Source organism: Oryza brachyantha, chromosome 2 (assembly GCF_000231095.2).
Source record: "Oryza brachyantha chromosome 2, ObraRS2, whole genome shotgun sequence".
Lineage (NCBI taxonomy): Eukaryota > Viridiplantae > Streptophyta > Magnoliopsida > Poales > Poaceae > Oryza > Oryza brachyantha.
In genome coordinates, this window is record NC_023164.2 from 3,144,470 (window position 1) to 3,157,305 (window position 12,836).

At 45.6% G+C, this 12,836-nt stretch overlaps 2 protein-coding genes across 2 annotated transcripts; one reads left to right on the top strand and one right to left on the bottom strand.

The window, feature by feature from the left end:
* The first annotated feature begins 5,734 nt into the window (after positions 1 to 5,734).
* Positions 5,735 to 10,317, top strand: LOC102702445 (heptahelical transmembrane protein ADIPOR2). Its single transcript, XM_040521453.1, has 4 exons — positions 5,735 to 5,904; positions 5,995 to 6,084; positions 7,293 to 7,341; positions 9,628 to 10,317. Exons 1-4 carry the CDS (start codon positions 5,735 to 5,737, stop codon positions 10,294 to 10,296), a joined length of 978 nt encoding a protein of 325 aa, XP_040377387.1. The 3' UTR covers positions 10,297 to 10,317.
* A 161-nt stretch (positions 10,318 to 10,478) lies between these two features.
* On the bottom strand, positions 10,479 to 12,836 carry LOC102702727. The gene has a single exon (XM_040520350.1). The coding sequence runs from the start codon at positions 12,834 to 12,836 to the stop codon at positions 10,590 to 10,592; it is 2,247 nt and encodes a 748-aa protein (XP_040376284.1). The 3' UTR covers positions 10,479 to 10,589.

The following is a 12,836-nucleotide window of genomic DNA, read 5'->3' on the forward strand; positions in this document are numbered from 1 at the left end:
TCTGTGACACAACTACCTGTGTGTCCCCCCTCGTTTGAATGGAAAACGCGGACGTCATCACAAATCCTCTCAGAGCAAGTTCAGTGGAATAGTTTTTAATTCATATACCGTTAATCTAATAGCTAATTTATATAATGGTTAGATACAAAGTATTAATATATAGTTTTGCATATCATACACACATTTGTTTTAGAGCCGGTACTACAGCTAACAATAAATTAGAAGCCCACTACTCTTCTCTCTCTTCTCTTATCTTTACAGTTGGCTTAGGGCATTCCCAACACATAACACTAGATGTAATTTTCATAAAGTTTATATCATCAAGAAACTAGTACTAGACATTACTCTTCCAATGCAAACACCACTATTACATACTTCAATTTAATGCTACTTATCTCATATGATATCTTGAATGTTGTGTAGAAACTATGTCTAATGCAAGACATGGTTTCATTCTCTTTCCTCATTTATTCACTTGTCACATCATCTTACATACTAGATGACAATTTATTTAATGTTATAGATATTATCCTAGTCATTGAATTGGGAATGTTCTAATAGCCTCCTAATAGCCTGCTATTGTACCTACTTTGAAATGCATTTTTTTAGAACTTCATACAAAACAATAACAAGTTATCTTCTTTATTTTATTTTCAAATCCCAATACATTCGTACGCAACGTTTTCAAATTCCGATATCACTTTATCAAACTCCAATCATAATTGCTTAAAAACAAAACCTTTCTACAATAAATAAGGAAAATTAAAAAGAAACTATTCGTGCGACGGGAGTTCAAATGCTCTCAAAAAAAATACAGTAGACTAGACGAACAGTAAAATAAGTGGGATGAAGCGATGAACAGCGGGGCCGTAACGTTGACGCATCTCCTCCGCCGTAAAGCTGCTGCTGCTGCGGACTGCGGTTCCAATAAATTTCCAAATGAGCCGCTTTTTTGTTAAAGGCGGCAGCTTTGGAAGCAGCAACTCTGCGACCGCGAGCTCGAGTTTAATTTCCATGGCTGCTCCGTTTCAGATTCAATTCCACGACGCCCATCCAAATTTAAACGCGGCTCCGGTCTTCCTCCCAACCCTTCCGGTGGGCCGCCGGTGCTCGTGGACCGGCGGAGACGGAGCTGCCTTCGGCTCCGACCAGCCTCCATGCGCCAGTCGCCGGAACGGTGCCGCCATGAACGGAGCACGGAACCACCCGAGGAGGAAGACGAGGCGAGACGGGCTGCTTCAAACTGGGCCGGGCCTGCGTGGCAGAGAAATGGGCCGAGCCCACGGGTAGGGTAGCCGCTTGTTGGGCTTATATGGGCCTCCATGGCGATAAATGGGCCAGTCGAGGTACATATTTTGGGCCGCGTATCTCTGCATTTTTTTTTTGGCCCTTCCATTGCTTTCTGCATCTTCGTCAGCGCAAGTAAAATAAATTTGCCGTGTGTGTCATTTGACAAAGCAAGATTAGGTTAAGATATAACGAAGCAGCTGACGCGATGTATCTTGGAATGAATCCTTCCTCCTAACGCCAAGATTAGGGTTACGCGTCGGTGTAGGTGTAGGAGTAGAGTAGCGTCTCTCCCCATCTCTTCTCAGCGTGCAAGCCATGCACCATGACGTTCCGTTTACCGTTTAGGTCATATTTGAAATTACGGTAGAGCCCCTCCGGAAGTCCGGATCTTATTCTACTGGCTACCCGTTTTAAGGGGCTTCCCGGTCATTTCCTTCTTGAGCGAACAAGATTGCTAGCTCATTAAGGCATGAGTCGGCCAGCTAAATCACGTACTGCCTCCTTCCTAAAATAAGATCATTTTTTAGTTTTTTATAATATTTTGACTCTTCGTCTTGTTTGAATTTTTTTACGATTAATTTTTTTATTCTTACTAGATGATAAAACATGAATAATATTTTATGTGTGACTAATTATTTTAATTTTTTTATAAATTTTTCAAATAAGATGAATGGTCAACACGGAAAAACGAAAATGAAGTTATTATAGGTTATGTGGCAGTATTTGTGGTCATCTTATCTTCTTAAGTCCTCTGTTACCTCCAACCATCTGAAGCCTCATCCCCTATCAAATCCCTCCGGGGGTGCTTCGGAGGACTACAACGTTTACCTTCAAAACCGCCGCTTTGAGCTTGACTCTGGCTACACCGGCCTATCTCTTTATGAGTCGACCGAGGTCTATTGGGATCATAAACTCAATATGTATTATAAAAAGAACAATTACAAATTTACCGCTAATTTAAAATATTATTGTAAAATCATCAAAAAATACAAAATTATCACTATAACTATTATTCTATTGGTATCCTTGCAATTTAGAAAAAAACCGATGGTAAATTTGTAAAAGCCCCTTTATTAAAAAACATGTAAAAGTTGTTAAAAGTCATGTAAAAGCCCCTTTTTAGATTTGTAATAGCAGGGCAATACTTGATTAATTATACGCTAAATGCATGTTTTTTCTGTGCAGTATCATTGATAACCTTCAGCTGAAGCGAACTCTGCCCAATTCTGAAAATAACTGAGAGGGCAGTCTCAATGTATGTTTCATGGGGTATCACATCAGTAAAATTGTTGACTTGACCGGCTCATTAAATGGGCGAGTTTCATAAGATGAGAGAGGAGTTTCGTCTCCATGAAACTCATCTAGCTCAATTACCTAATTTACAGTTTTGGTAACTATGCCATGAAATTATGTATTAAGACTGGTCCTATTGTTTAAGTGGTGCTTGAGTTCGGTGAACTGTGGTGGTTGGCCCGACGGCCCTAACCTTCGTCCTCCAATCTACCTTAATTCTGGTCGTTCTTTTTGCAAAACTTAATAACCATGTTGCTGTGAGGTAATCAACAGCAAATTGCTAGTGTACAAAAAGTATTCCAAAACAATCAACTTGCCAGACCATTTCACGAATCGGTTGCAAGTAAGAGTAGCCTTCTGTAAAAATTAAAAAAAAAAGGAAAGGAAAATGCACGGCATAGTTAACACCAATCTCAAAATAACCATGGAATCGGTTCACAACCTGCCAATCTCTCGTGGAGTTTCATGAATTTTAATCATCTTGAGTTGGCTCGAAATGTGTACTCTCATTCGGAGTTTATTGAAGTCCATTTGAAATGTGTCGAAATTCGTTTGAATTTATAAGTCACAATCATACCGATCGCAAGAAAGAAACATCATATATATCTTGAAGACGCAACCATACCGGTGTATGTATCTAGTTAAGCTGCTTTAGTTTTTTTCTTCCACTACGATAAAACAAGGAAAATTTTACACCGTACCATTATGATTTTGCAAATTACGTTGGGTAATACAAGATCACTGCACATCAGATCATTCTATCGTGATTCCCAAATATACCACTAATGACAAATTAAACACTTTAAATCAAGGGTTTTTTACATCCTTAAAAAGTACCTCAAGGTACCAAGAATTTTAGTACAAATATTTTGTATCTCAAGGTACCATACTTTTTATATTAAAAATGGTGGTACCTTGAGATACTTTTTCAAGGATGATAAAAAAGCTTTTAAATCAAACATATCCCTTTTGCAGTGTTTAGAATAAAAAAACAAAAAAGATCAACTTACAAGACCATTTCAAGAGCCGGTAGAAAATAAAAGTAGCCATTTGTAAAAAGAGGGAACAAGATACACGGCAGAGTTTACAATGAGTATTAATCATGTCCGGGTTCTAAAATGATGTAACCATGATAGAGGCTCACAATCTTGACCAATCTCGACGAATTCCATTCATCTCGAGTTGGCTCCCATTAAATGCTTATCCAAATTCATTTGAAACGTGTCTAAATTCGTTCAAAATTAGCCAAAAAAAAAAACTCTCGCTAGAGCCAAAATTTTAATCCATCTGTTATATTTCTCCGTCCCTAAATATTCGACGCCGTTAACTTTTTATACATGTTTAACCATTCGTCTTATTTAAATTTTTTGTAAAATATGTAAAACTATATATATGCATAAAAGTATACTTAACAATAAATAAAATGATATAAAAATAATTAGTAATTATGTAATTTTTTGAGTAAGACGAATAATCAAACGTGCATAAAAAAGTCAATGGCGTCAAACATCAATATAAGAGTTTTGAATTTGTCTAGGTTTATCCATACATCAATATATATGTTTTGTATATATCTAGATTTATTATTATACAAATGCTTATAACGTAGAGCGGAACAAATACTAGTCAAAGTGTGCATGGTAAACCTTTTACCACACTGACCATTACTTAGCGTTTACTTCTGTTTTCAAATAAACCTTTCAAGAGATATTTTACTTCGAATTATCACAAAAGGAATTAAGTGGCATCGGGCAATGCAAAACAAGCAACCACGAGACCTGCATGAGGAGGCATTTCTTACGAGATGAATTATATATAAATGTGCTTTTTTCAATTATTATAGAACAAAAAGGGATGTATGCACGTGAATATCTTACACCATGCCATGTATGTGGCCATCACAATTTAAGCATGCATCGCTCAAAAACAAACAAGACGTAATCATACTTATCAAAAAAAAAATAAGGGCTAATTGTTTGACTTATTTAATTTATAAATAATTTTTAATAAAAATATATGTATTTTTAGCAATATAAAAATCAAGTGTGAAAAATAAAATACGATGAGAAAACCTAAAATTTACTTAATTTATCATTAAAATTTTAAATATTGAATTATAAATGTAAGCAGAAACGATTGAGAAAACCTAGCATATCTTGAAGATGCAACTATATAATTGGTGTTTATTGACGTACACACCTATCTTCATACATTGATTTAGCCTTTTCTTTCCTTACAATAAATCTACATGTTTTTTTTGGCAGCATAAATCTACATGTAACACACGATCACCCACGTCATATCTATCTCATGGTTCTCAAATGCATCACTAATAGACCCATTAAACACTTCAACATCACTTTGTTTTAACCTTCTATCTATATGTAAACATCGGTTTCCATTCCAGCACGCAATCAAATTCAGGAGCAGAAGCAAGCAAGCAAGCACCGTCCCGTCCCCCCCCCCCCCCTCCCCCGAATTTTTTATTTTTTAAATATTTTTAATAAATAATTTTATTATAAAAATATTTTCATCGTATCAACTTTTTTTTGTCATGGCAGTGTCGGTGACGTGGCAAGATAATGCTATCACGCAAAAAAAACACTGTATGTCAGCATTATTTTGTCACGCTAATGTTGGTGCCGTGGCTAAAAGGTTTATTAGGTGTAAATATTTTCCTTCAAGATTTAGTAATAAAATTATTTAAAAAAGTTTAAAAAATAAAAAAATTCCCCCCTCTCTCTCTCAAAAAAAGAAATGATCCTACACCGTCCGATGTGCCCCGGCCGAAGATCCGACGGCTGGCACGGCATGCGTTCGTCCGATCCGCTCGCTCGCTCGAGAGAGAGAGAAATAAAAAGCAGCGCAACAGGTGAAGTTCCCACATGCGCCGCGCCTCGTGTCCTCGTCCTCTCGTCTCGTCGTCGCGCGCGCGCTCGCATCGCCTCGCCGCGAAGATTCGGCTCCGCCTCGGCCTTGCCGGTGTGCGCGAGAGCGCGTCGGCGTCGTCGTCGTCGTCCCGTACGTGGAGTTGGGGAGGGGTGGGGAGGGGGGGATGGGAGCAGCGGCGGCGGTGGAGATGAGGCGGGGGCGAGGCGGCGGGGGGAAGAAGTGGGAGGCGGAGGCGGAGGGGGAGGGGGAGGGGAAGGAGATGGGGCGGGGGAGGGGGCGGCCGCGGCCGCGGCTGGTGGGGTACGACGAGCTGCCGGAGTTCCTGCGGGACAACGAGTTCATCCGCGGGTACTACCGCGCCGAGTGGCCCCTCCGCGACGCCCTCCTCAGCGCCTTCGCCTGGCACAACGAGACCCTCAACGTCTGGACGTGCGTTCGTCGAATCCCTCGTCCTCCCATCCATCCCCATCTCTCTCTCTCTCTCTCTGTGTTTGTGATCTAGTGTTGTTTGATTTGCAGCCACCTGGGCGGGTTCCTCCTCTTCCTCTTCCTCGCGCTCGCCGGAGCCGCCAGCCAGACCGCCGCCGATGTCGCGCCGGGGATCATCAGGTGCACGCACGTCACAATCTTGCAAAATGCTACTGTTTCCTTTCCATTTCCTTTACTTTTGTTTCAACTTTTTTTTAAAAAAATGATCCTCTTCGCTGTTCTAATTCATTTTAATATTGAGAGAGAGGGAAAAAAGAAAAACTGCCCTTGTTCTCAAATCTCAACTCAACTCCTCTTCGTGGTTTCAGTAGGTAGCTTTTGAAGAGGTCTCTAGTCTCTACTATATTGCTTTGATGCTTTCATGTTTGTGAATTTTCTTGCGATGCCCTCCATGTTACATGTATTTACTTGTTAGTTCAAATGACTCAAATATGTATTTGCTTTCTTGTGAGGAAAAATCTCCACGATCGACAAATTTGTTACTGCTTAATTAGTTTCTACCCGTACTGTTTAATTTTGTTTTGGTATTTGTATTCTTTAAATCAGGTAATTTATTACTATTCTCTAAATTAGCCATATGTTGTTACAACCATGTCGACTACAGTAACGACAAATTTTCGCATACGGACAATCAGCACACAAAGTTTGTCACTCCTTATTTGGGTGCAATTGTTAGTGATGTCACTAGAGCTATAGAGGACCACCTAGAATAGGGTTTACCAACCACCGGAAAGAAAACAAAATCTGTTCGTTCACATGTTTGTTGTTGCAAATGTAATGGTAATGTTAACATTTACAGAAGGGTCAGATGCATGCTTATTAATTCATCCCACTGCAAAATTACCATGCCACAGTGGAGATAGCATAAAAACAGATTGAAAATTGGTGATAGCAGAATAGATTATGAGTTGTTGGTATGCAAGTGTATCATAGTAGTAGTGGTGCAAAGATAGATGCTGCCCATGTGATACGAATATGGATGAGCTGAATAATTTCACTGTCCAAGGTTGTGAGAATCTCACAAATAAGGTCCGAGAATGAGGTCAGGACATGGGTACATTATCCGTCCCATTTTCTATACCTTTTTGTCGGCAATAAACAAAATAATGTACTATGATATACTCCTCCATGGAGTATCACCTTGGAAATGCAATGACTTTGGTTGGTGCAAATTCCAAATTTGTTGGGGGGTTTTCAGTGAGAACATGATATGGTCATTCTTGATGTAATTAATCGTTTTCGTCATGATATATCCACAAAAAAAGGTTCCTTTTCCTGTTAACGTAAAGGTTATTTATTCTGTGTTATCCTTATCTTTTTGTTTGCAGGTTTGTGGTCGGATCAGCCAATGCTTCATGGCAGACTAGCGATCATTCGGTAAGAAAAGCATCTAAGAATATATGAATATGTCCTGTTTTCTATTACTTTCGGCAATGCTAGTTCTCTTTCTTGACTTCTTATATTACTTTTGGGAGGTGCTGAAAGTTATACATCGATTACTATCAAGAAAATATCATTGATTTTTTAATACCTCATTAGATTATATTTATATCCCTTTAGTCGCACTCTTTGCTACTCTGCATATCTAACAAAATTTGGCCTTTATGCAAAATTCCTGTAATATCATTTTACAAGAATTTTGTATCGAACTAAACCGCGAAACCAATGATCCTCAGCCACATGGTTTGATAATATGGGACGGGTTCCATTGGCCATTCAGATAGGTCTACCGTGCCATACCGCCCTAAGCAAAGCGTCATTTAAGATAATTAGTGCATATTCATATATTAATCCATAATTTCAGCAAAGCGTGATGTACATGCCCTAATCAATCAATCTATCTGGGTCCCACTATAGACCGCCGTGATGAACTGGTAGCTGGGGAACACACACATGACATCCTTGTCCTTGCATTCTGCAAGCTGCAAGGATAGGACATGTACATCAGCTTTGGTGTCTTGGAGATGCCTCTGCTACCTGGCATATACTAGTACAGGTGTACAGACATCTATCCACGCTTCCACAGGCAGGAATGCTGATCATGTGGTCAATATCATTTGGAGTGCCTGTCAAGCCAGTTCTGAATAAGCTGAATTCAGTTCTGAGTTCTCCTTGGAAATCATTGGATTATTGGAAGGAACACACGGGAGTGTATTCCAGATTTCTGTAAAAATAAATCTTACACAAACTCCTGCGAAAATCTTGAGTTCCAGAGAAGACCAGTATCAGGCGTACTTCTTCCATTTGCATCTGCAATTTCTGTTTGGATACTGATCACCTTGTGATGGAGACACTCCTCTTCTTGGGAACAAATGGAGCGTTTGGCTTTTGCGTCCCGTTCTCATTTGCAAAGCTCGTGAGTAGCAGCAAATGTGCAGCTATAGGTGGTGTTTGGGACCAGGGACTTATTTTTAGTCACTTGTCCCATCGAATGTTTGGACGTTTATTAAAATAGTAAACGTAGACTATTAATAAAAACTATCCATAATCTTGGACTAATTCGCGAACGGATCTATTGAGCCTAATTAATCCATGATTAGCCTATGTGATGTTACATTAAACATGCTCTAATTATGTATTAATTAGGCTTAAAAATTCGGATGTTTAGCCTTAGGGGGAGGCTAAACTTTTTAGCCCCATGTCACATCGGATGTTTGGACACTAATTTAAAGTATTAAACATAGACTAATAAAAAAACTAATTTCATAAATGAGTGGTAATCCGCGAGACGAATTTTTAAGCCTAATTAATCCATAATTAGAGCATGTTTACTCTAGCATCACATATGCTAATTATGAATTAATTAGGCTCAATAGATTTGTCTCGCGAATTAGTCCAAGATTTTAGATGAGTTTAATTAATAGTCTATATTTATTATTTATAATAAGTATCGATGATCAAGTTGATGCTAGACACTTGTACAGCATTTTTCACATATGCTCCAGAACTGAGCTGAGCTGAGCATTTCCATGAATGAGGTGACACCTGCTATTGTCACGAGCCTTTGTCACCCACTTGGCCCAGATCGACGAGCAGACAAGACCAAGTGGCAAATCTTTGTAGCCCTCCAGCCTTTGATTCCTCTCCTGACCAAGTATTGACTCCGTTTTTGAATCTTGAGCCATTCCTAATTCCCTGAGAAATTACGATGAATTCAACTGAAAATTCAGTATTTGGGTTGCATTAGAAATTTTAGATCGAAGAATTATTATAAGCCATAACGGCTTATTAGCAATTCAAAATCAAATGCTAAAATTTAGTACTCCCTCTGTCCCACAAAAATCAATTCTTCGGTTTCCGTGTCCAATGTTTGGTCATCCGTCTTATTTAAAAAAATTTCAAAAAATTAGAAAAAAAAATTAGTCACACGTAAAGTACTATTCACAATTTATCATCTAATAAAAACAAAAATATTAATCACAAAAAAAATTGAATAAGACGAAAAATTGTAGGTAAAAAGTGAAAATTTGGTTTATTTTGGGACGGAGGGAGTAAGCAAGATAATAATAAAAATTAAAATCAACTATGAAATTGTGTTTAATTTTCTCTTATGATTATAGATTGAAGGGAGAACGATAGAGCTAGCATTTTGATTTGTTGTGTTAGAAGCACGTAACTTAGTGATGGTTAGAGTGATGTGAATGAAGGTGGGTTTGGACGCAGGGCGTGCAGGTGAGCCATGGCGACGCGGCGGCGGCGGCGCTGCTGGGCGGCGTGCCGCGGTGGCCGCGGACGGTGTTCCTGGTGGGCGCCATGGCGTGCCTGGCGATCAGCGCGGCGGCGCACCTGCTGGCGTGCCACTCCCGCCGCGCCAGCGTCGTCTGCTGGCAGCTCGACTACGCCGGCATCTCCGCCATGATCGTCGCCTCCTTCGTCCCGCCGGTGTACTACGCCTTCCTCTGCCACCGCCCGGCGAGGGTGGCCTACCTCTCCGCCATCTCGGCGCTGGGCGCGCTCGTCGTCGGCGCGCTGCTCTCCCCGTCCTGCTCGTCGCCGCGGTTCCGGCGGCTGCGCGCGGCACTGTTCCTCGCCATGGGCCTCTCCGGCGTCGTCCCGGCGGTGCACGCGCTGTTGCTCAACTGGGGGCACGCCGCCTGCTACCTGGCGCTCGCCCTCGAGCTGGCCATGGGGCTCGCCTACGCCGCCGGCGCCTGGTTCTACGTCAGCCGCGTGCCGGAGAAGTGGCGCCCGGGCGTCTTCGACGTCGTGGGCCACAGCCACCAGATCTTCCACGTGCTCGTGCTCGTCGGCGCCGTCACCCACTACGTCGCCGTCGACGTGCTGCTCAACTGGCGGGAGACGGTGGCCGCCTCCTGCAGCGCCGCGCCGTAGACTCGTCTCCTCCTCCTAGCCACCGCCCATTGCACATTGGATTTTTGATGATTCGAGCAAGGTTCAGATTCAAAATGGAGCATTTTGAATCAGGTGTCATTTGATCGATCGAACATCTTTGCGATGAATTTGAGAATGATGAACAACTTGATTTACCATACAAGGCTTTGCGGTATGCACAGAATTTTCGAGTTTATTTAGAGGAGGTGTACTGTTTTTTTTAAACAAAATTTCTCAAAACTTCGCCAAACTTAACAAAAACAAAAAGATGAAGACGAGAGTTTGTGGTGTTGTCAATCGAAGACGACGAGGTTGTCGTACTCCGGGCCGGCGATGGCCTTCTCCATGACGGCCCTCGGGGAGAGGGCGCCGCCGTCGTCGAGGAACAGCTTGAGGAGGTTCTTGGAGAAGCCGCTGACAAGCGCCACCCCCTTCTGGTTGGAGGTCACCGGCACGGCCTTGGAGTCCCTCAGGTTCCAGAACACCACCTCCGGCACGGCGGCGCCGTACCCCGCCGCCGTGTATTTGCGCACGATCGCCTCGTAGTCCGTCTCCCACGGCTGCGCCGACGCCTGGTCGAACTCCATGTCGCTGAACACCAGCACGCGGCGCAGCATCTTGTCCGGTGAGAGGGCAGCGCCCGCGGCCACCTCGAGGATCTTGTCGAACACCGCCTGGAAGTCGGTGTTCATGCCCCAGTCCATGAAGCGGATGAAGTCCAACTTCTCGGAGAGGGTCTCGCCGTCGATGCGGTGGAGCTGTGGGTGTTGGCTGAAGGTGATCACGCGGCCGCGCCACGGGTCGTCGCTGAGCTCGGAGACGAGGAGGCCGAGAGCGACGCAGACGTCCATGGGGAGGCCGGACATGCTGCCGGACACGTCGCACACGGCCACGCAGTTGCGGAGCTTGCCGATGGCGCGCATGTCGTCGACCATGCGCTGCCACTGGAGGTCGGCCACGCCGCCGTCGCTGCCGCCTTCGTCGAGGGAGTGGACGATCTCGTGCGGGAGCAGCGCTCCCGCGGCGATCTTCTTCTTGCCGGCCTTGACGTCGTCGAGGTAGGCGTTGAAGCGGTCGGCGTCGTGCTTGAGGAAGAGCTCCTTGTAGTTCTTCATCGCCACGGACGCCACGCGCGTGTACACCACTGACTCCCACGCGCGCGCCGAGATGAACACCTCGGGGAGCTTGAGCGCGCGGCGGAGCGGGACGAGAGCCGCCTTGCGCAGCCGCTCACGCGCGCGGTAGGCGTAATGCGCGTCCGGGAGGTCGGCGCCAAGCTCCGGCGACGAGCCCCTGGGGAAGAGGCGGCGTGCGATCGCCTCGCAGAGGAGTGTGGAGCGGTCGTAGGACTTGTCCAGCGACGGGCACCACTTGGCCGCGAGCGAGAACTCCCGGAAGCTGCCGTCGGCGAGCTTGCGCATGTCGTCGCGGAGGAGGTCGGCGAAGAGATCGGCCGTGCGGTCATGCAGGAACCGGTAGGAAGCGTCGCGGCTGTACCTCTCCACCGCCCTCGCGGCGTTCTCAGCCCTCCTGCTCCGGCGCAGCACCGCCGCCTTGTCCGCTAGCCTCCGGTCGTTCTCCAGGCTGGCCGCGATCCGCTGCTCCGCCGAACCGACGCGGAACTGCTTCCTGCCGCGGGTGCGGGTGCGGGTGCAGGAGGAGCGGAACCAACCGCGGCCGCGGCCACGGCCACGGCCACTGCCGCGGCGAGCGACGAAGCCAAGGCCATTGGCGGCGAGGCGCGCCTTCTTCCCAGGCTTCCTCGTGGAGGCGCCACCATTCACGATGCGGTGGAGCAGCTCGGGTAGGTCCTTGAGGTACCCGAAGGCCGCCACCGACGCGGCGTTGAGCGCGAGCGTGGCGGGATGGTGCCCGTGGAGCCAGAGCGCGGCGGCGTAGAACCCCTCCCGATCAGACTTCCCATTCCCCCGCACCCCCCTCAGGTTCGCCACCAGCCGGAGCGCAGTAGCCGGGTCGGCCCCCCACGCGGCGGCGAGCAGCGACGCGACGGACGCCGGCGGGGTTCCCGGCACGACGTGGAAGAAGAAGTCGAGGCAGGCGTTCCCGGACGACACGAACGTCGGCGAGAGGTTCTCCGTGAGCGCCTTCCTCGGCGTCGGCTTGTTGAAGCTGGCGTCCATCAGGTCGAGGAACGCGTCGCCCGTGGTGGTAGCCGTGGTCGACGCCGGCGCGGCCGCGGCGGAGGGGCGACGGGCCTCCGGTGGGCCGACGAGGGCGTAGGCGGTGGAGGCAGCAGCCATGGCGCGTGGCGAAGGCTTGGGGCTTGGGGCTTGGGGCTTGGGCTTGGGCTTGGGCTTGGGCTTTGAACTTGGGCCTTGGACTTGGGCCGGTTGGGTTGATGTAGATGTACCTTGGTGGAGGCACGGTGTGAGGACGCGTGGCTTTATATAGGGAGGGGTTTCGTGGCAGCCAAGGCGGTGAAAGTCGGTGGTTGCCAAACATGAACGAACCGACACAAGGATGAAGCTTTCCACGCAAGGATCAAGCGTTCTTTTCTTTATTTTTGTCGAGCAGCACAT